The sequence below is a fragment of the Anser anser genome (genome assembly GCF_964211835.1).
Source record: "Anser anser genome assembly, chromosome: 1".
NCBI classification, from domain to species: Eukaryota; Metazoa; Chordata; class Aves; order Anseriformes; family Anatidae; genus Anser; species Anser anser.
This window is the reverse complement of record NC_139720.1, coordinates 2,357,795-2,381,439: the sequence shown is the minus strand read 5'-3', so window position 1 is coordinate 2,381,439 and position 23,645 is coordinate 2,357,795. Positions and strand designations below refer to the sequence as shown.

General features: G+C 43.9%; 1 protein-coding gene across 8 annotated transcripts in view; it reads left to right on the top strand.

Moving 5' to 3' along the window:
* EXOC4 (exocyst complex component 4) overlaps positions 1 to 23,645 on the top strand; it is a 382,597-nt gene that overhangs the window by 93,409 nt on the left and 265,543 nt on the right. For 5 of the 8 annotated variants that reach the window (XM_083819251.1, XM_083819253.1, XM_083819257.1 and 2 more), the window contains exons 8-10: positions 6,045 to 6,190; positions 10,255 to 10,343; positions 11,995 to 12,063. In XM_083819251.1, the coding sequence (XP_083675377.1) occupies positions 6,045 to 6,190; positions 10,255 to 10,343; positions 11,995 to 12,063 (304 nt within the window). The remainder of the gene's footprint in view (positions 1 to 6,044; positions 6,191 to 10,254; positions 10,344 to 11,994; positions 12,064 to 23,645) is intronic. The other 3 variants (XM_083819252.1, XM_083819258.1, XM_083819256.1) reach the window with 1 other exon arrangement.

Genomic DNA, 23,645 nt, shown 5'->3' with positions numbered 1-23,645 from the left:
ACGTTGTCTGCTGGTCTGCTTGTAACCAGCTTGTCTCACTGAAATCCCATTAGGAAGTCTGCCTTCCACTTTGCAGCCTCAGCTTCTTGCTCCTGGTGTAACTAAAAGGTAACTCCAAAGCGTTCCCGGCGGCTGGTGCAGAGCAGGAGGGGCGCATGGTTTGGCAGCTGCCCGGTGTGTCGGAGCAAGAAGCTGCAAATAACTCCTGTCTTCAATTGCCAGTACCACACAGTGAATTACTGGAGATACAAGGACTGTTATTTCTGGGTTTCCTTTTCTTTTCTTTTGACTTTACAGCTTCTGCAAAGTATAAGGGATGTTTGCCCAGGGGTTGCCAAAGTGAGAAGTTGCCTCCAGTGCAAACCTGTTCCCAAACCCAAACGTTAGCAGCGGCTGTTTTAATTTCCTCTTTCAATGGAGATGGTAATTAAAAGGTGCTGTGTAGGATTGGTACTTCAAAAATCAGTGGTTCCTTCTTGCAGGAGCTGGCCCTGAATGCCGCGACGGCTTTATTAAGATTCCCAGATTATAAAGCCAACGGAGCTGTCGTGGTCCTCTCGCCTGACCTCTGCGTAAAACAAGCTGTGGTGCTTTCTTGAGCTAATTCCCACTTGAAAGAGGGCACGTCCTTTAGAAAGCAGTCCAGTCCTGACTAGGGGAGAGAAGAAAAAGTCAGTGGCGGAGAATGCAGCGTAACCTTTGATGTGAGTGGTTAATTATGCTCTGGAAATGTATGCCTAGCTGTTAGTCAGAGCCCGGCCAGCTTCAACTTTCCAGCCTTTGGAGTTTTTTTTGTAATTCATTAGCGAAGACTTTTCTCCTCAGCTCTGTGCTCTCAGTGTTACGTGCTTGCGGACTGATCTAGTAACCTCTTAGCCTTCTCTATGCTAAGCTAACAAGGCTGAGCTCACGACTTTTTGGTGTCTGGCCGTAGTTGTGCCTTCCAGCCTTTTAATAACTTCCAGGCTTCCTTCGCACACCCCTCCGCCCCCTTTCTGCCCGCTCTTTCTTTGTAGGACTGCCAGGGTTTCATTCAGCCTCCCAGATGGGTGACTTCCAGATGTGTGACCGACACGGAGAGGTGCTGCTAACTTCTACTTCTGACAAAGCTCTTTGCTTTATGTAGCCATTTCCAATTAGCTAATTAATATCCACTGTCACAGTGGGAACTTCTCTGCTGCTGATTATCTTCGATATTCCCAAATTTTCTACAGTCATTGCTTTCCACAACAGTCCCATAGATCCTGACTCATTCTTTTTCCCCGTGTGTGTGGAGTTACATCTGGTGACCATGAAATTCTTACAGCAGCTTGATAATATTATAAAAATAATATAAAAAATATTGTTCTGTATTATTTTGTATCAATGGTCCGCTACTCATATAATTTACCAATTTCTCCCCAAAATATTATCAGCCACAAACCTTCTGTAGTCATTATTTGCATAGGAACTTGAGTCAGGAAAAGTTCGGGTCCATTCAGCGTGGAAAGTTGTTGCTTCAGCTGCTTTTGCCACTGCTTTCTGATTAAGCTGCTTCTAGTTGTTGCTCTTTTAAGAAAATAAAAACTTAGCCTGGAAATGAGAATTTGTAACCAAGCAAAAGAGAAGGCTTCTGGAACACACTTGCATTTCACGTGGAATACAGAGGACAAAAGGAAAGGAGGAATTTAGATTTCTGGGACCTAGCAAAAATCCTCAATTTGTGGCTTCCTCATTTCTACGTGGATGCTGAGGATCCTGTCACTGTCTTGCTGATTTTTACTTTAGCGGATGCTGTGCTTTCTGCTATTGTTTTGGCTTTTCTGTCAGATCCCTCATGAAAATAACTTGCTCTCTTTGGGTTTATTTAAAACTAAATTTGACGTCTAAGAATACCAGCTAGCCAGGATCTGTTTTTTGCAAGCCAATGTTGCTGGACATAGAATGCTGCTGTTCTCCCTTAATTCTTTTTATAATAGTCTTCTATCATCTCTTCTGTGATTTTGTCCCTGATCAATATGAGCTGGAGAGGCCAGCAATTACCTCTTCATCCCATTTACTCTTGTAAAATTCATGCTGTGGGGTTAGTTTCCATTTGATCTCCAGGATCCCCCAAATATATGAAGGCATAACCAGTACTGTGAGAGTGTAGAGAGGCTTTAAGACAGGTTTAAAAGTTCTTTCGGTGTATTTTACGTACCTCTGGACAGGTTGGTAGCTGCTATTCAATGGCTTCGTGCATCAGTGTTAAAATACTGAATTGCTATCCCGTGGTAGTTACCTGTAAGGAGCACACTGAAACAGAACGTTGTGCGTTATGCTTTCTTCCAAAGTTTATCAAATGGAAATGGTTGGTTTTGATGTAAATGTCTTGGGATTTAGTTACTTAAACTATCTTTTCCTTGAGGTCTCATTGCTGCTGTGATCGGCAGAGCTGCTTGAGATGGAAGCATCTCCAAAGAGAACCGATAACAGTAATGCTTTAGGAAGAGATCCTCTGTTTTGAAATGGGATTTTCAACCATTCATCCTGCAGCATCCATTTTAATTCAGAGTATGTGAGGATGTGAAATATCTGTTTGCAGCTTTTACTTGATGCAATAGAGCCCAGGCCGCCTATCTAAAACCTCAGAAGAGGCACAAACAATGAATTAATTCTTTAGTCACTCTGTGGCCAGTCTGATTTTATTGCCTATGTTTTGTTCATTGACTTGCACAGCTCAGGGGGCTCAACAAAAAAATTAAAAATGTGGATCTGGGAAGTCTCAGCAGGTGCAGTGATCAGCCACAGAAGCAAATTCTTGCCCCGTTGTAGTTCAGAGAGGCGATGTACAACAAGATGTTACCAGACCGACGTGACGGACAGGATACACGTACTGCTCTGACCTTTTGAAATTTCAGAATTTAATTACGCCTCCAAATCCATAAATATTGCCTTTTTAATACAACATTTATATTAATTTTCATTTCCAAAGAGCAGCTGGGTAAAGAGTGCTTTGTTCTCTTGCTTTATGTACAGCTTTATTTGTTTGACGTTGATATAAATACACTACATGGATGGCAGACCTCAACCATCGAACAGAAAGTCAAAAGTCCTTGTTATAGATGAATGGGATGTTGCAGACTTTACAGTCACTCATAAATCTTGCTGTACGTCCATGTGATTAATGTCTAACAAGGTTTTTGATTGATGGCTTAGCAACTGCTAACCAGGTGTTATGGGACCAAATTGTCGAATCCCTTACTTCAGCGTTAAGGAAAGCTCCTGTTCACCTTGATAGGCAGGAAGACGTCTGCTTTTTCTCATAAGTGGGTTTTCAAGTTCTCTCTTGCTGTGATTTTTGGTAAGTACAGGGTCAGGCTCCAACTAATGACATTGAAACACGACGTTTGTTAGAATCGCCTATAACCACGATGAGGGCAGAACGGCTGGGTAACGTCTAGGTGGAGGGATTAAGCTGAGGCCAACGATGGTGGGTGAAGGCCGTGGGTTGTACAAAGAAACAAGAAACTAAAACTTCACCCTAATTTTTCAAGCAAGTAGCTGGCAAGATATGAAGAGTGTCCCACATGTGAATAGTATTGCTTAAAAATGTTAAAGGCTTTAATCTTCGTGCTGTAGTTAAAAGCCAAATGTACTGTGCGCTGGAGATGTCTCCTGTCTCAGCTTCTCTCCGGCTTGGCTGCGTATTGTAACTGCTCAGCCATGCTTCCAGTTAATTACTCGGTCCTGAAGAATCGGTGTAACTTGAATACAGGGCACTGGAGCACAAAGAGCTTTGATCTGTCGTGCACGGTTTCTGCTATGCTTGGATTTTATAACTTAAAGATGAACTTTGAGAATAGTTATCAAAACCAGCAATTTCTGCTGCTCGTACAAGCTTTTGACTTTTTCAGAGCCTTGCGCCTTAGCATCCTGCTCTGCCTACCTAGCAATGCCATAAATGAACAATTTTCTCCTTTCTCCTAATCTGCGGTGTTTTCAGAACTGCTCTGAATATCAAACCACAACTGATCTTTTATTTCTGTTTCAATTTTTAACTAACAGGAGCAAATCATTATATTCCTAGCACAAGCCTCTGTTGCCTTATTGTAGTCGTGGAGCTCAGTGCGGTATTATGCATTTCGTATTTCCCAGTCCTGCATATAAAGGGACATCAGAGTCCCGGAATCCATTATAAATAGGTTTCATCCATAACGTGAGAACAAATTGCTAAATGTTTTTCTTTCTTTTTTTTTTTTTTTCCAAACTTGATTAAGTTTGAGGGTTTAATTACATTTTCGTGGCGATTTTAAGGTTGTTAATTCAAGTAGAGAAGATGAAATGCAAGTACGCGAATACAAACGGATTTGGTAAATTACTGTTAAAAATTAGCACAGCGATTATTTTACTCTTAACAATAAGCATGCATTTTAAAAGCTTGTGCTCAGGTAAAGTTTTAATAGAGACATTTTAAGAGTTGGAGTTTTTATGTTTTACTTTATTTTTTCCCAAGTAATCGTGAATTGTTCTAATTAGGGGCATGATACCATTTGCCTGGATATTTATTCGTATGTAATTTGTTTTAACATAGACAGCGCCGCACTGATGTATTCCTTTCATTAAGACAACTCTCTTTGATGGGCTTTGACTAGCTAATTACTGAGATGGAACACATTACTAATAGCCTCCAAGTAGGTAGAGTTTTCTGAACATAAATAATGAATTTCTGAAAGCACTGACAAAAGTTAATTTTTAAGGGGTTTCTTTCCGTCTTCAGACACAATGAAATTAAAAGCGAGTGACTTTGAATCTGTTTTTGCTTCTGCACCGTGGAGTTACTCGAGCAGCACCAAACACCAGACCAGCACTTCGGGCTGCAGGGGTTTCACAAAAGGACCCCATTCACAAAGGCACCCGCCAACCCCTCTCTGAAGTTATTAGGCTAGAAGAAAATCAAATTTAAACTGAGTTTGAGGAACTGATGACTGTGGAATTTGTATTTTCAGTGGTTAAAAAATAAATAAATAAATAAATAAATAATCAACGGTTTGGGAGCTATTAAAGGGCAATTTTTGCAGCATTCCCAGGATTTTTTCCAACAGTGATCGTGACCCTTAGTATATCCACATGAATTTACACATGCATGTTTTATATTTATATACACAAATATGCGTACACGTGCCTGTAAATTTTCTCCATATGTAAACTGTGTTTTTGTAGTGGATTATATCAATATTGGTAACCTTTGTGTTTTTAGGAGCTGTGGTATGTAATCAGTCTGTACAGGCCAGCTGAGAAGCCCCCCACCATCTCCCTGTAGCTACAGGTGTTGGAATCAGTTTGGGGAGGAGTGGGGAATCTGTAGAATCACAGATTCCTCTGGGTTGCAAAAGACCTTCAAGATCACCAAGTCCAAGCATCAACCTGACCTACGGAGTCCCATCACTGAACCACGTCCCTTCGTACCACATCCACACGTCTCTGAAATTCCTCAAGGGATGGGGACTCCGCCACTGCCCTGGGCAGCCCGTTCCAATGCTTGAGCACCCTGTCCATGACAAAATTCTACCAAAAGTACAACCTAAACCTCCCCTGGTGCAACCTGAGACCATTTTGTTGCTTCCTATCACTTGTCACCTGAGAAAAGAAACCTGCAGCCTCCTTTCAGGTGGTTGTAGAGAGTGATGAGGTCTCCCCTGAGCCTTCTCCAGACTAAACAACCCCACGTCCCTTAGTCACTCCTTGTACCTCTTTTTTCTTGTTTCTTCACCAGCTTCATTGCTTTTCTCTGCACACACGCTCAAGCAACTCAAGATTCTTGCAAGATACCTTCAGTACCATCAGGGTTTTGTAGCAGGTTGAATTGGTCGAGTAATGTAGGATGAGCTTTTATCAGATCAGTGGCAGTGGCATATAGGTCACTAGGATCTCATTTCTGAAAATAAAGCTGAGTTTCTGTTAATTAAAACTGCTGATTTGTTTATTACCAGTCCTGTATAGTATTTAAAGATCCTAGACGTTCCGAGTCGCAGTGCAATGCTGTTGTGTCTCTAATGCAGCATTCCTCCTCCTTCTGCTCCTAGATGCTGCTGACGGAATATCTGGATATGAAGAACACCCGCACCGCCTCGGAGCCATCCACCCAGCTCAGCTATGCCAGCTCGGGGCGAGAATTCGCAGCGTTCTTTGCGAAGAAGAAGCCACAAAGGCCTAAAAACCCTCTGTTCAAGTAAGTGCCAGGATGCACCTAAAACTCGCCGTTAATCGCAGTTGCACGTGGGACTGGGGTGTAAGTTTGGAGATGGTAAGGTTTAATGCCTGAAGCTGAAGCCTCAGTAAGATCTCTGTTAGGGATTCATGGCTGGTTTGTAGAGTGCAGCTCTTTCAGAGGCTCATTGCGGGGTTGGGATCCCATTACACGAGCTGCTGCAGAGCGTGCAGCGATACGTTAAGCCTATCTTTGTGCACAGTATGTTCAAGACCTGTTAAAAAGGGTGATAAAGGGGACTGGACAAAGAGAATTAAGATAACTGTATAATTACTAGATAGACTAACTGGCTAATCCTATCACTTGTTCCTTTAATTCAAAGTGGAAAGAATTAAGTGGCTGGGAGGAGAGAGGACGAGAGAGGATAGGTGGGTGAGGGAAGGATTTGGGGTGCAAATTTGATGTGCAAGAGTGAGGGATGAGGAGCACTGTTACGAGAGGACAGATGGCCTTGCCGGTACACCGAGACGCGAAGGAGTTCTGCCGAATTTTTGTCTCATCTCTTGACTACCTGTGCTGGTCCATCCTCTTTGGCCCTTTGAGGATCTGGGGGAATTACCAAAACGTGCTGTTTTCAGAGCAGAGGCTCCAAGCTGGAAGTTCATGGCTTTGATCTTACGTTGCAGCTCTGCCAGTGTAACTGTGTGTGTGGCCGCCCCCTAACTCAGCACTGCCAAAATAATCTCTTTAATGACTTTTTTTTTTATATACAATGACATTGTTCTAAAGCAGTTGTTCAGGGAACGTGCAGGTTTAACGGTAGGGTTGAGGGAACAGCAGCAAGGAGAGCAGTGCTGGGGAGTACCAGCACCTTGGGGCAGTAACCTTTTACCCGTGCTCAGCTGCGGCAGGAGCAGCGTATCTGATGGGTGGACTCACTACAAGCTGCTGCAGGGCTGAGCTGTCTTTCACTACCCATTAGCGAGGTATTTAGCCTTACCAGGCTTTGCTCTCCCATGTAGAAAGTCCGAGTTTAACAAAATCTACTGAAGTGTTTGCTGGAGGGGGGGAGCGATTGGAGGAGAGAGCTTGTGGTTTCCCCCTTTATTTTGCTGGGGATGGGTGCCCGTGAAGTCTGGGTGGGTTTTTCTGGGTGGGTTTTTTAATCTGCAACATCCCATTTGTAATTTGAGGTAGATCACTACGTGGTGGGGAGGTAATATGGGAAATTCAGTAATGGAAAAGGCCGAGAGGTTTGCCGAAAAGGCAAGTGGTTAGGGGAGCTTCACATTCCAGAGCCTCTTTACAGGTCGTTTGTTGTTTTTTTCCAGCTAAATTTTATTTCTTGATTACCCAGAGCTTGCAGAACTCCCTGTTACTTGCCCCATGGGCACGGGCACATAGCAGCTGTATTCTCTTAGTACCCAAAGGCTTTTGCACTTCCCGCTCTCCATCTCCCAGGATTAGCTGTCTGTATAATCTTCTGCTATTAGAAGGTTAAATGTTGCCTGGAGGATCTCAGAGGTGTCTCCTGCCACCTTGACAGCCTATGGTTATTCCTCCCCACCCCTTTTTTAACACTCCCTTGGCTGTTTGGGTTGAGAATTATGCTCTTTGAATTCACCCCGTCTTGCAGATCTCTATCGGAGCAAAATAGGGCTGCTCACCTTTTCATTCCGCGTCTGTTCTTGGGTGTGCTTGGGCCATTTAAGTTTGAGGAATAGGGATGCTCTGTTTCACCTAGAGCAATTTAAGCCTGTATATTAGTTTGTCACCGGAGAGTGAAGGTAGGTGTAATTGTTTAAAGTGAAGGTGCCTAACCTCATAGGAACAGCGTGTCTCTTGCCACTCATGGTCTTGTCACCAAGTCATCGCCGGCACCACGGTGACAGCAGCACTTATTGGGAGCTCTTATTTGGTTATCTGTCTTTTGTCAGCTGTCACTATATCTATGGAAATCTCCGTTGAAATGGAATTTCTCAGTCCGCTGGGGGATGTGCATGTTTGATGGAGTGTTATTCTTGTCTCCTCGCCCATCTTCAGTGCTTTTTCGCGCCGGGCTGTGAGGCTTTTTCTTGCCTTTCCATTAGCTCTGTCCAAATCGGAGGAGCCATCCACTTGTCATCAGAATATCCGCATTTAATTTCTCACTTCACAAGTCTCTTAGGGCAGGGCTCCACCTTGTGTTTTACTCGCAGCTCGATGCAGGTATCTGTGCCGTGCCCTGTGATAGCTTGTTAGAAGCTGATTTTCTAAATCCAACTTCCTCTGGTGGTGTGTTTATGTGAAGACTTATGATCTGGCAGCAGTAGGAAGAACGAGGACTCTTGAATTGCGTCTTGCAGCAACCAGCATTTGGAAGGGACTTTGAATCGTTGGCTCCCTATCTTGAAAACGGGTATAACTCACAGGGCGGGGGAAGTCATGATGTGTTCAGTTGTTTAAAGTTGACTCAAAACCCAAAACCTTTGGGAATTCACGTAGCTTCTGCCATCGTAAGCCTGGCTTTCTTCTTTTCCAAAAAGTAGCCACGTGTAGGTTGCTGTCTCCCGGCAGGTCAGATTTGCTAGACAAAAATTGGGCATTGGTGGGAAAGGAGTGGCTTGCACAAGCAGGTGTTGAACACCCAACGTGTTAGTCTCAGGCTTGGCTAAAATTATGTGCAATTCTGTGCTTAAAACAAAAAATCAATGCAAGCTTTGCCACTGGAGTGTCAGCATGGGGAGAGGGGGGGATTACAAGAGAAGAGAGGTTGAGTGGGAATAGGAACACGGGAGAATAGATCAAGGAAAGAGCAGAGGAGGGGAAATGGGAGAGTGAAACTGGATGGCTGTGGGAGAGAAGTGGATGTGCTGAGACCGGAGTCACTGTCTCAAAGCCAGGTCTGGGGCAGCAGGGGGAGACTCAGGTTTGTTGCTGCAGTTTGCCTTAACCTGAAGCTTCTGAGTTTGATGCCTGGAGAAGACCTCTGGGTCATGGCGATAATGTTATATTTAATATTTCACTAGGGGAAAGAGGGAGCACATCACAAATACAAAGCCAAGAGTTTATCGTTCATTTAATTACTCGGCTGCGTTCGTTATATTTTGATAAATGGTTATTAGCTCAGTCGCAGTAATGCTAACACTCATAGTCCAAATTAAAGTGGAAGAGCCTCATTAATAAAAATAACCTTAAAACTGTTGCACAAGAAAGCTTCCAAATGCTCGGCCCTTCTTTGTAGTGTGATGCTCAGGTTTGCAGTGTCCCTCTGGGTGGTGCTAATGCCGATTCAGCCTTCCCCAGCAGAAGGGCCTCAACGCCTTGAGGTCTTCACTATAAGGAGTTTGGTCATTAAAGACATCTTGTGCCACTTCAGCAATTTGAAAATGCCTTGAGCCCTCTGCCTGCCCCATCCTGGTCCCCAGTGCCCATGGCAGAGCTGCCCAGCACCTACCCGGGCATACACAGGGCTGCTGTTTGTTGGGTGTCACCAGTGCTGAGCTCAGGCTGAGTCCTTGGGTCCCTCAGTAAGGGGATGCTTGTGTCACAAGGACACCCAGCTCAGCCCCCAGCAAGCTCAGAGCCACCCTGAGACCCTGCAGCATCAGGCCATTTTACTGTGAATGACAAAAGTCATGTTTATGGGGCTCTGTTACTTGAAAAACATCTTGTCTCAGGTTGATCCTTGTAGAGTATTGGAGTCATCCAATAAATACTTAATTTACTACATTTTAGTTTCAATGAGAGTATTACTTTTTAATTTGTGGCTTTATGTATATGCCAGTTAACAATGTAGTTGATACTAACTCATTGCTTTGGTTTGGATTTCACCAATTTTTTGGGGCCGTTCCTGCTCAGAAGAGCATCCCCATGCTATGCAGGCAGGTCTGTGCCACCGGCAGCTGCCGACAGAGCTGTGTGGATCCAAGGTGGCAAAATACGGTACATCAGTGGTGGAGTTTTACAGGAAAAATGTGCTTTTGTCTGCCTTGGTCATTTTCCTTAACCACACAGGGAAGTGCATTTTGTTCTGAGCTGACTGGTGCTTACAAGAAGGCCAGCTCTGTGGATGGCTAACTGACTTTATTCTTTTTTAATTACAGGTTTGAGTCCTCTTCCCATGCTATTAGCATGAGTGCCTATTTGCGTGAGCAGAGGAGGGAGCTGTACAGCAGAAGCGGAGAACTTCAAGGTGGGGAAATAATGTGTTAGTCTGGGTAATTCTCTTCTGCAGGAACTGAATATCCTGTCCATGCCATGTCAAGGTATTAGTACCTCTCTAGTTTGCTGCCCAGGCTGTCTAAATCTCTCTATTATTTAAGGTCTATTTCTTTAATTCTTGCTCCGTCATGCAACTGGGTTTCTTTTTATTCCCCTCTGTGCGTTCAGATAAAGGTCCAGTTCTTAAAAACTAGTCATGAAACAATGGATGAAACACAAACAAGTCTCATTGTGAGCATTGCTTTTGGGTTACTTGGAGGTAATGCCTGTTTCTTTATCTGCAGTCTATTTCCCTGTGTCGTATGTCATGCTTCTGGATTGTTCTGGGAGCTAAACGCACCCGTTTCGTATTTGAAATCACAAGTTTCTGTTGGAAGTGACCAAGTCTGTGTCTTTTGTGTAGTACTTGAAGAGTTAGAGTATTCAAAAATGGTGAGTTTGAAGTGTTGGACCACTCTTGCTGGTTTATACTGCTTGTGACAAGTGTTGTGTATACACAGAGAAGTGTTCTCTGGGCATGGCATCGTTTCACGTTTTTTTGTGAATGGTTTAATTCACAAAAGTCTTGCTTTTGGAAGCAACAGCAGTGGAAGATCTTGAGGCTGTCATGTTAATGTATAGTAGGAATAATTTTTTTTCTGTCTCATCCGTTGTAGTTTCTTACTGGGCTAATCATAAAAAGAATATAAACTCTTCAGATATTACAGTGATGGACAGGGGTAGAACTTCTTGAAATCTTACTCTTGGTAATTTTCAGATGGCTTTTATTCGAGGATATTTTATAATTTACAAGAGAATTATTGCATGCCTTTGTGTTCCCTTCCTCCTTTTATAACTTAGTTGTGTCAGCAAGAAGTGAAACCCAAAGCAGTGAGGTCAGAAGCACTGAGAGATGTACAGTGTTCTTGTGGACCGATCGCTTCACTTAGGTGACTGTGTAAAGAGGATCTTCATATTGATGATGAAATATGTAATGATGCACTCTCTGGCGAATATTCAGGTCTTTCTGCAGGGACTGTGAGGGAAGAATCTGAGATAAAAAGATGTACTGAAGTTGACAGTTGCCCACAGTGTAATCTCACAGCCATAGGAATAAAATAAGGTGAAGATCCCTGCCTTTTACATGATGGTATCACCCATTATGCACGCTTGGAAGGTGTTCAGCTCACAGCTCTTCACCTTTTAAGACTCAGGTTCTCACCTTCAAAATCTGTCACGTGTACCTGGGATCAGCTGGAAGAAATCTCCCAGTTCAGCAGGATGTTGTTTAAGTCTAAGCTATTACATGGCACAGTCTTTTTTATTTTGTTTTTTTAATACCAATGGACAGTAGGATTTAAGTAGTTACTTATCCACAGTAATTACTCTATTCTGCAGCCTGCGTGGGGCAACTGGATTCAAAGCCAACAATTTTGAAGCTGTTGAGGGGATTAAGTTTAGGATAGGGATGGGGCCATCAGGGGGCTCGTAGCCCTTCCCTCAAAAAAATTCAAATCTCTTTGGTAGTAGTCCTGTTGCCTTTTGTTGTTTCTAGTTGCCTCCATGCCCTGATCTGGCCACTTGACCTTGTTGCTTTAAAAACACAGAAGACGAAGGTATTAACAGTCTGCCTCTTCTTCCAGATGCACCATGGCTGAGATCCGTGTGGTTTTGGGGTAGAGTTACCATTGCTGTGGCACTGAGCCGAGGAGGTATTTTTAAATAGCTCCTTTCTTTTTCAGGGTTCAGAACTCGTTGCTGTTGGGCACAGCCAGATTTCTTGAAAGAGCAGCCCCTTATTGATAGAAGGCAGATCTCGAGGCAGCGTTTGTCACGAGCAGGAGGCTGTGAGCGTTTTTCAAGAGAAGAGGCTGCGAAAGAGCTCCGCAGACTTTCAGCTGCCGAGCTGGCGTGGGGTTGGAAAGAACAAAGCTGAAGAGCTGACAAAGGAGGAAAGGACAAAATATAAGAATTAGCGTGGATAGGGCCAAGATGATACTGCCCTTTATGGATGAATCGGAAGAGCTGGGACGTGACGCAATAGGTGACAAAAAGTCAATGTAGGGAGTCAATAGGGACAATAGATGAGATGACTTTGCTAAGAAATCTTTGCTGTTTAACCATCAAGAAAAGTTTCCCTTTGAACTTTATGTTAAAAATGTACTATCCTCTCTTTCTATTATAAGCTGCTGTTCCCTTTTAGGTAGCTCATTAATCTTCCTGAATCCCAGACCACAGCAAGATCTGCATTTTGATTTTTTTTTCCCCCTTTTAAAGAGAAATACAATTTAATTGTTCAATCAGGTTACTGGAAGGCAGGCATGTGACACTCTCTCTTCTGTGAATGCCACACAGTTTCTCTTCCTGACAGCCTTATCCACAGGGATGATTTTTCAGTGGCAGCAGGGGGAGGGTGGCTTGTTAGGAAATCTTTCTTCCTGAAAAGGTCTTCAAAGAAACATATGCATTAAAAAAAAAAAAAAAAAGAACTTATAAAAGTTTGGCTCTTGCCAACTTTTTGAAATAAGAATTTAATTTAAATAGCCTTAAAATGTGTGAAGATCAGAGTGATGCTTTGTCATTAACCTCTCTCGTTTGGACTGAAATAGTACAGTGCATAAGGCAGACGTTATCCCTCAGTGGGAGAAAGGGACCGGCTGTAAGTGATTTAGAGATGGAAGGATTCATTCTTGCGTCTTATTCCACTGAAATCAGAGGAGGAAGATGTAGGCCATGTCTTTTTCGCTTTAAGTCGGACACAGAAGTCGTTTGCCAATTGTCATTAAGAAGAAGAAATCAGAAGCAAGTACGTAACTGAAATATCTCCTTCTAGACTAACAGAAATGCGGTGCCTCGGGATGTTTGCAGAAGTACAATGTCAGAGGTGGTTTCTTCTGTACAAAACCCAAACCCCAAAGTGATTGTCTCTTTTTTCTCTCTCTTTTTTTTTTTTTTTCCAAGAGTACGTCTTGGCCGAGTGCTGGCTGGGGAATTTACATTTTCCTTCTTAGAGCCCTTCTGCCATTTGTCAGATACGATGTTCTTTTTATAGACAGTCTGAAATAATGGAGGTGTATTTAAAAAGCAGATCAGTTTATTCCACGAGCGGCTGAATGACTGCAGCCTGGTTCATCGCAGATGCGTCCTGTTCTCCCTTAACACTTCTCTTTCATTAGCCACACTTCTCACCATGTCTCTCCATCACATTCATCCCCCTTGCTTCCTTCCTGGCACCCCTCAGCGCCTGCTTGTGTCCCCGAAGCACCCGCTAAGCAAAAAGCAACCTGTGCCACGGGTGGACCAAGCAAAGTACATCCCGACCAAGCAGCTCTGCACCTTGGAAGCAAGTGTGCTGGTAGGTCCAGCAGCATGGAGAGCTAACAAGTGCCTGCTGATGCTTTTCCTTCTGTGGAGGCACGCGTTTATCCCACCTTTGTCTGCACGGCTGTCTGTTTCCATGAGACCTCTGAGAATTTACTGCTTTTAGGATTTATGCCTCTGTCACCTTCGGCTGAAATTGGCTCTCCAGCTCAGTTGTTGTGAGGATGGGACAGCCAGTTGGACAGACAAAAGATCAGATAACTCTTATTTTTCTAGGAAACCAGGCTAAAACATTGCTGTATTTCATTGCAGAGGTGGTTGCTTGTCACTGGCTAGTGGAATGAATCCCATGCATGCCCCTTATTTCATTCCACTGCTGCCTTCAATTGCCAACAGATCCTTGGGAACGGAAGAAAAATGTGGCTTCTCCCCACAGAAGGGGGTCAGGGACTGCAAGAGGGATGGAGAGGGTAGGAGATTGTCCCTGGGGCTGCACAGTAAGGCAGGAGGCAGTCTGCAGGGACCTTGTTGGTTTTTTTTCCATTAAGTTGGATGTGATCGGTATTAGGAAAACATGGCTTCAAGAGAGAATTAAGAGGCAAAACCACTACTATTTTAGGTAGTGTTCAGGCATGTCTGGGTTTCTGAATTAGTAATTTGGTAATAGTGTTAGTGTCATTGTACCAAGCACGGTACACATGCTATGTGCGTTGTACATGCCTGGAAGGATTAGTTTGCACGTGATGGAGCAGCCTTCACCAGCACAGCTGCACTGCGCAAGGATCGTGAAGTCTGCCTTCCAGTGGTTTACCTGGCTAAATTTTTTGTAGCTGTGGCTGGAGTAAAGATGTACTTCTTATACTTTAAAAAATTGGGGGTAAGTTGCCTTTGCTTCCATTTTCTGAAGTTCCTTAAATTTAGTTGGCTCTTGATAGATGTTTGGACCTTGGATGAACGGTTCAGCCGTAATGATTGGCGTCCATAGCAAATAAATAAAAAATAAAAAGAAAAATTAAAAAAGCAAGGAAACCAAAGAAGCCATAACTGAAAAGGGAAAGCTCAGTGGATGATAACCTTCATTTCAGCAGGTGCCTAACCCGAGTTAGCCATTTTCTTACTCGCAGGTGTGCGGCGTGCAGAAGCCCTGGGGCGGGAGAGCTCCGGAGCACGCGGTGTCTCACCGTGCTGCTCGCTGCTGGCCGGTAATTTCAGGCGTGGTGTTACTTCATCAAAGGTGGCGTTGGTTAGAGGATCCTTCTCAACACATCAGGTATTGTTTCAGAGTCCCGTGGCTGTGGGGAATTAATGCAGGTGCATACTCATGGTGACTCTGGCCTCAGCTTAATTTATCAGCAGAAATGGTGAAAGACGTTTTTATACACTGCGAAAATCTGAAGAGCCTGGAGGGTGCTGATCAGCATGGAAAACAGCAGCCAGCTTCTGTTATCTGTGCGAGCGCAGGCCCTGGTAGTTCATAGCGGGGTCAGCTTTGCTCGTGTCGTACAGCTGGGCCGGTTTTAAGAATGAAATGTGAAGTGCTCCCGAGCAGCCGCTGTTCCCGTGGATGTTAATGGTCTCCACAGCTGCTCGGCACCTCTTAAAATTTGGGCTTCTGATTTCTCTCCCCCAAGAAGCTCGAAGCAATTCAACGTTATTAAACCTCTCCGTGCCTTTGTGAAGCAGGATTTTATTTAGGGTGTAGCCGTGCAAGTCTGCGGTATGAGACGAGTCATCCCGGGAAGGACGATGGAAGCAGAATTGATCAGGATTCCAGAGTCACCTTCCGGTCTTCACCTTTCAGCCTTCTGTTCAGTCGTGCTGGTTGAAGTCTGAATACATTAAGGCTGTATATGTTAATATAAGGATGGTTTAGGCACACTTGACACAGCCACGTGTCGATTGAGGTGGCTCTGCAGCCCTGGGACTGCTGCCGTGCCAGCTCTGCGTGGCGGTGGGAGCTCCTGCACAGCACCCCGGGAGAAATCGCTGCCTACGAGTACTTTGTGCTGTGTAAGAGCATTGGGAATATTCTTGTATTGTCACTGCGCCTTTGGGGTTTTTCTTTTCTTTTTTTTTTTTATCTTAGAAATTGTGTCGTCTCTGCTCCTACTACGTGGGTGTCCTGCAGGTTTTCATAAGTGTGCGCTCTTATTGCCACCGGAAGGCAGGGCAGTGCTTGTTGTACAAGGCAGGCGGAAAAAAGTTACGTGGCATCACAGAGGAAGTGTTTAATAGAGCGAAGAATGAAATTCATGCCCCAGAGCAGTGCTTCCCCAACTACTGGGCACGTTTTGCGTGCTGAGCTGAAACAGCAAAATTCTGTATTGCTTTATGAAGTTATTTAAGCAGTTTCTGTCCAGAAGATCCCCGTGATGCAGTACCCTTCCTTCTTCTCCTTCGAAATTTTGGTTAGTTCCATTTGCTTCACTTTTCACAAGTTTCGGTGGGATCCTGCTAGAAGTTTGGACCTTGGATGAATGGTTCGGGCATGACCAGCAGCACTGAAAATTACCTGCGCTGTGCAAGCTGTGAATCTCAGGTGTGCTCCAAAAGACTCAGTAGGAGGGCTACAAGAATAAAAGGCAAGTCACATCCAGCTCGGACCAAGGTTGGCAAATTGAGCTGTGAAACAAAGGCCTCTTGCAATGAGGCTACAGATACCAGATGTATTTATTTTTTAACTTTATTTCGTACAAGAACCTCCAAGAAATTCGTGTTGGCCAGGTGAAAAATAAAACTGGAAAGAGCCGAACATCACCGATGACACAAATTGAAGACTGGGGATGGGTTGCTCACCAGTATGCTGTTTAACTATTCTCGCTCTAAGATGGAAAATTTCTTACCAGAAGGTTTTAAGTAATTAAGGAAATCAAAGAGAAACTCTGCTAATTAAGATTTTGACGCCAAGAAGTAGCGGCGGAGGCAAATGGTATCTGATCTGACAAGGGCACAATGTAAGGCCAGGTCCGGGGAAAATGCAGTTATTTGTAGGTGCCTTGTTCCATTTGAATTCACCGAAGGGCTGCCGGAGGGAGCCAGCCGTGTTTGCCGATGACAAAAACGAATCTTGACACTTTGGATAATGAAAATTCGGTTCAGCACCTTTTAGAGACGGGTATGATAATACGCTGTCAGTCGGAGGCAACGGGGAGAGGAGGGGGGGAAGCAATGTAATTCTTGTCTGGTTAGAGGAGACGCCGCGACAAGCGGGCAGTCCCGGTTAAAAATGCCCCGTTAGGAAGAGGGATAACCCATCGAAGAATCGGAAAGTTGGTTGGACGAAGGGAGGGGGAAACGATTTGATGTTAGGAACCTCCTGTCACGCAGCTGCTTTGGTCTCCCCGCGGTGCGGAGGATCACAGTTTGCTTTGAGCTTGGGGGGGAGGAGAGGGGAGAGAATGGCTTTTTTGTGGTTTGACAGTATTAATGCAATCATCTCGTTCAGACCTTGTAAGCCCACTTATTATTTCCTCTGCGTGTGTTTTTTCTAGTTTAGCGGATTAGCTGCACTGTCTCTTCAAAGGCTATCCAATCAAGAAGGGGTTATTAAAACTGGGGCGCTTTATGACTGAGAATTAATTAGAGCAGCATTTTCATGCAAAACATCCAATTTTTTGATTAGCAATGGAGCAGGGCCGCAATTAACACTCTAGGAAGCTTAAATTTCCAGCATTTTGATTCTCAGGAAATGAGATTATCAAACTGGGGTCAGGCACTTGACAGCAAAAGGGGGATTATGTGTAAGAAAATAATTTGTTTCTTGATTTTGCCTCTGAGATTGTTATTAAAGCTACGGTGAATTCAGAGGGAGGCGAAGAGTGGGAGGGGGAGATACCTAAAAATGGGAGCCGGAGAAACCCTTTGCCTTGTTAGCGTCCTCCTCGCTGTGCCAAGAGCTGCCTCGTCCTGGTATTAGGGAGAGCACGCTCTGCGTTGGATGTACAGCAACAGGTTTGCATTGCTTTGCGGAGGCTTGTTGCCTTTCCTAATCGATGTGTGTTGAGGGTTCTGCAGTGGTTTTTAAATATTCAAAATATTTGTATCCCGGGGAAGGAGGCGGTCCTGTTGTTTTAATAGACGGGCTGCTTTGTCTCCATTCCTTTAAGCAAATACATGGCATGAACACTTTTTAAACTGGTTTTCGATCCACTCCCAGTGTCTGAAGATGTATATCACTGCTTATTAAAGGCTGAGCTCTGCCAGACTTCAGGGTAGGTGGAACAAGAGGCAGGGCATCTCTGTCCCTTCCGGAGAACACGGAGGGTTTGGGGGTTCCATCTCCCACTGGATTGTTCTCACTTCTCAGGGCGGTGCAGGGTGCTGAAAGTCAGCCCTGGGCTGTGAAATCAGGCTGCGTAGGGGACTTGGAGCAGGCTAAGGCAGTACGAGTCATTTCACAGAGTCACAGAATCATTAAGGTTTGAAGAGCCCTCCAAGATCATCTGGTCCAACCACCCCCCTACCACCAATGTCACCCACTAAAGCATGTCCCCAAGCACCACGTCCAACCTTTCCTTGAACACCCCCAGGGACGGTGACTCCACCACCTCCATGGGCAACCCGTCCCAACGCCTGACTGCTCTTTCTGAGAGGAAATGTCTCCTCTGATAGCTGATCAATATTTGCTGGGTGTTGGGGGACTGCCAGTTTGCATCTCCGTAGGAGAGCGGGTAGTCAGCTGTCTGTCCGCCTGCTTTTGCTTCTTAAAATGACCATACAGTTCAATGGCTTTTTAAAATGTTATTTGCTGAATTATTTTTGAGCAAAATTGTTTGTGAAAACAACTATTATGAAGTTGATTGTTGCGAGCAGCTGCATTAGCCACATTCTTCGTCCTAGGTCCTACCTAGCAATGCCCACAGCTATTGCAGCCTTTACTGCAGCAGCCACGTTATTGAGGATGCTCAGTCCTAGCTTGCACCACCAACTGATGTTCAGAGGTTGAGCCTTATACAAGTACAGCAGTGCATAACATTGTGCTTTGCTCCGTGAAGCAGCATGGCAAGCACTCTCCAATCTCCGCCTTCAGCATTTGCCTTTGGGTCCCTGCCTGGGACTCCCAAATAAGTTCTCATTCTCAGCTTCAAGATCTTCTTGCTTTAGGCTTTGCCTCCATACGGTGCTCACTTCAAAGCCAAAAGACCTCCAGTAACTCTACCATGTAGATTTCCAGATGCCACATTGTCCTTTTTTAATATAAAAAAACAAAATACCAGGGCATCAAGGTGTTGTGCCAGTAGACGAGCTTGTCAAATAAAGACTGAAAATCAAAGACGAGGCTATCATTTATGAGTTTCGTTAAGAGCTTTAATTTTCCACTCTCTGCATCAATTGCTAGTGCTCAGCTTCTCTCCCCTCTCGATATGGGGAAGGACACAGAAAAAAGCACTCATTTTATAAAGATTAAATAATCCCATAGATGGATGCTTCAGTCTTACTGGTATTGCTGGGAGGCTGCTGTGTCCAGATCTGCTTTGTGTTTTGTTGTTACAGTTCTGGGCAGAGAGACTTTCAGGTTTTCTGGGACTCTTTCTGTCTCAGCATCCCTTGTTTGGAAAGCAAACATTGATTTTCAAGGTACTTTGTTTCAGCTTCTTTTCAGCTTTGAGTTTTGGATTACTGAAGAATTTGGGGGCTTTGTGGTGAATTTAAAAAGACGCTGTAGAATTATCGGGTATTACGCAGATTAAAGCAGAATAGGTAGGAAATGTTTATGACTGTGAACTGTAATATCCTGTTTTGTATCAATTCTAGGAGGTTTTCCATGAGGACTAGGCTTTTGGAGGCATTGAGCCATCTCAGCTTGATGCAGTGAGATGCGCTGCAAGCCTTGATATCCATTAAAATCAGTCCCTGTGTTTTCATGTGATTAGTTTCTAATTGGATATAACTTCATCAAAGTGAACTTGTATCGGTGAGTATGTGCTCTCCTTTCCCCTCTGTCAGCTAAAGCACAGCTTTCTGGGCTGCTCTGTGCCGGGTAGCGAGCCGTGCTATGTCCGTGCGTAAAATGTGTCCCGGGCTGGAACAGATGAATCACGCTTTGCTTTTCTGAAGGACACTGGAAACATTTCATCAGTACAGCCAGCAATAAAACAGCCACGATGCAGCCGAACAGGTACTCTTCTTACTGTGATCTAAAATAATACGTTCCTCCTTTCTCTCCGTATGAGAGCTTCGTACTCTCCTGGAATTTGTGCCTTTGTGTCAAGTTCAGTAGTAAACCATTTATTTAAAACTGCTCTGTCTTGCTGCTTAGGACCAGGATTCTCTCGGTTTGGTCTGAGGAGGTCTGGTTTCTGATAATCCACTCTGCTTTGAAGAGTGTTCATTGCAGCACTGGTGGAAGTTGGCTGCAACAACCTGAAAGGATGAAAAAGGTTCTGTAGGTTAAGTGGATGCTACTGCCATTGTCTCTTCGAAAATTTTAATCGTCTGAAGCCAAAACCCTATTTTTGAGCTCTGGCTTTCCTTAGGACATTATTTTTTGCAAAGTCATTTCCTTGACTAGTTTAAGGAATATTTTTATGCTGCTCCCTTGTGGTTTTTGTTTGTTTGTTTGACACCAGGACACTCCAGTGTACCTTTGGTACCCCAGGGTTAGATTCCTACACTCATCTCCTATTATTGTTAATGATAATAGTGTACATTCCTTTGAATCAGAGTACGGCAGAGTATGTAGAGTTAGGCTACACACGGTGAAAAATAAATTGTATAAGATGAAAAATAAACTGTCCAGCGGGAATGTGGATCAGCTGAGTACAATTAGCTGGCCTGGAATTTGGGTTGGCCAATGTGAGCCCCAGTAATCCTGTTCTTCTGGGACCTTTAATGACCAGGTTAGCCCAAACTGTCACTTGTATCCTTCAGGATGTTGTATATTTTTGGAAGAGATTTGTACACTATCCAAGTGTGCTTTCTGGAACGCTAGCTTTATTTGAAATCTCTGTGCTAGCATTGTATATATCTTTTTTGTTTGTTTGTTTAATCTGGCCTGGTTTGTTTAATCTTTAATAGGGTAGAGTTCTAAGATGCTCAGAGGCGTTTTTGTTTTGTGCTGAAATCTTGCTAACATCGGCGTTTTTCAGTAATTTCTTAAATCTTTTTGTATTGAATTTTGTACAGATCCTTTTTTTTTGTGAATCAAATTCTTCTTTACTTGTCTGTGATTTGTGAAACCTCTTTTTCACCAACTTAATTTGCAAGATAATAAATACAATGCTGAAACACTGCTTTTATTTTTCTCGCCTGATAGAGTAGCTAATCTTAATAATAATAAAAAAGCCAGTTATCTGTCAAGTCCGAGCTGCCATCTTGCCTTTTCTGCTAACTTCATACCCTCCAAGCTGAGACATCTCAAGAAAGCAGCGAGGTAGCACAGGGTATGGCAAATTCCAACACATACCTTGAGGGTGAGTGTGGAGGCAGGAGCTGTTACTCTTGCCTCGTCTCGTACTTGTTCAGTGGGTGAAAGGTGTTTAATCTCTGGCCCTGTCATTCTAATGCCTCTAATCTGTATTTGACGTCCCTACAAATGTGAAACCATTGTTTTTCAAGTAGCAGAAAAAATGCACCAGGGACAGCTTTATTAGCATTTGGATTTTCTCCTTTGGCTTTGACTGATGGATATATACATTTTTTTACACCGAAGAGTTTTTTATCTTGATAATGTTGAAATGAAACTTTACAGTGACAAAGTAGTGGGCAGCTTTAGAAAGCCCCGCTTTCAAGTAGGGTTAAAACCATTTAGGTGAGCATGAATTAACATTTCCCTTGTCTTGTAAAGGTCACCCTTTAATTGAGATTCACCACGCTCAGTCCAAAGCCTAGGATCCAGGAGACCTCTTCGCAAAGAAGGCACAAATTGGCAGCATAATCTCATCAGAGGCTTAGGTTATATGGTAATAAATCATTCAATTCGAAGCTAAAGAAGCTGCCACGGAGCATAAAACACGCCAGATGCTTGAAAGACTTTCGTGGCTTAGAGTTTGAATAACAGTTGGAGGATCTGTAGATGTCTTGAGATCCTTCTTAATAAGGAAGAACTGTTGGGAAGAAACTGATTCTTACCTAATTAGAGGATTAAAATGTTACAGACTTGCTTTTATGTTAGCTGCTATTCATTCTGTCCAACATATGAATTTAAGGTGTGGCATTTCTATCCTATACATCGCTTTGCATGCTATTTCAGAAATTATCATAAAAAGTTGCAATATTTTTCATATATATACAATATGTCCTGCTTTTTCTAGAGGGATAAATGTGAGTTGAGTAGGGGATTCCCTTCTGCAGAATAAAAGAGGTGGCATTAATCAATAAGGTGATGTGATTTAGGGCTCTGAGGATACAGAGGCTAACAGTTTCTGAAGGGTTGTTGGGACTAAGTGTATAAATTGTTGTTGATTTTTTTTCCGAATATTACATGTACAGTATTAGAATATTTTATTAACAGAAGATAGAAATATTTTTCAGGCAGGCAGGGAGAGTATCATAGGAGAAGGTTTTTCATCCAGTAATAATGTGAGTAAACGGATAGTCAGAAGGCTATTTTTATCAAGATTGGTGAAAGAGAATGCTCTTGAGAAGCACCACAGCTTTGAAGCCTCATGCCAGTAGGGTAAGTCTCTAATTTTGTGGGTTTTTGTTGCTGTTTATGGAGCCCGAATGGAATTGTCCATTCAGGAGTGTGTGGCCGCCTCCATCTCTCACTGTAAGGTTTGGGATAGCAGGACGACTGCCTCTCGTACACATTACGGTGCAGAGACCTGGCACTGAGAACACATTTAGAAATGTCCCCGCTCTGCTGTTGGCTGACTGAAATCTGGCCTCTTGTACCCTCCCCAATTCACTTTTCGGTGTTTTTTTTTTGTTTGTTTGTTTGGTTTTGGTTTTCATAGCAGCTCAGCAGATCAAGGTCGGTATCACCTGGAAGGACCTGGGCAAGGAACCAAGTGCAAATGCAGATCGTATTGGTTTGGAATCAGAGTTGAAAAATTGTTTTCTGTCTTCTCTGTTGTGACCGTGTTCTTTCAAGTCGCTGAGAGACGAGGTGGTGGCATTTCTGGGGTACAGCAGAGGAGCCTCGTCATTTTGACTCTGTTACGAGGGCCGCCACATGAGGAGACCGTAGAAGGACATGATGTGCATGTTAGGTGCGTCTTTAACAGGAGCTTATTTTGGTGGTTAATCTAATTTAATTTGGCCTCAAAGGTCTAAAATTGGTTGCATTAATGGAAAAATGATTGAATCACGAACTGACTGCTGAGAAAACTGTCTTCTTCTCAGACTGTACCCAACCATCTCTGGCCAGATAAGTGTAGTGAGATGTGCACAGGCTCCGCGAGCGGTGTTTGTGGTCAGCTGTGCTGGCTCTTTCTTTGGGATGTATCCTGGGCAAGGTCACGATCTTATAAAAAAAGGTAAAGGGGGGTCCCAGGCCTCAATGGCTATTTTTGGACCCTGTTAATTTGCTAGTAGCTTTGCCTGTCCTTTTACTGAAGCTGGAGATAAACTGAGCTTGCAAGATGCTTCCCTAATGAGGTAGTTGAAGCAGGAGGCAAGGTGCAGTTTGCTCCTGATGGATGGACCCCGTGGTACGGAGCCGTGTGGGAGCAGTTCTTGAAGAGCTGCTGTCTGTGGGCAGCCCCCGCAGGATCAGTTCAGGAGGGACCCCACGTGGAGCAGGGGCAGAGAGGGTCCGTGAAGGAGAAGCAGGGACGAAGCGTCAGGGATTGACCACAGCCCCCAGTCCCCGTTCCCCTGTGCTGCTCGGAGGGAGGAGGTGGAAGAGGGTGGATGGGGGAAGCTGTTTTTAGTTTGCTTTTGGTTTCTCACTGTTCTAGCTGCTAGCGTTAGGCAATAAATTACATTAATATCCCTGTGCCGAGTTTGTTTTCCCCATGATGATAATTGTTGAGTGATCTCCCTGTCCTTATCTCAACCTGTCAGCCCTTTTTTCCCACGTTGTATTTTC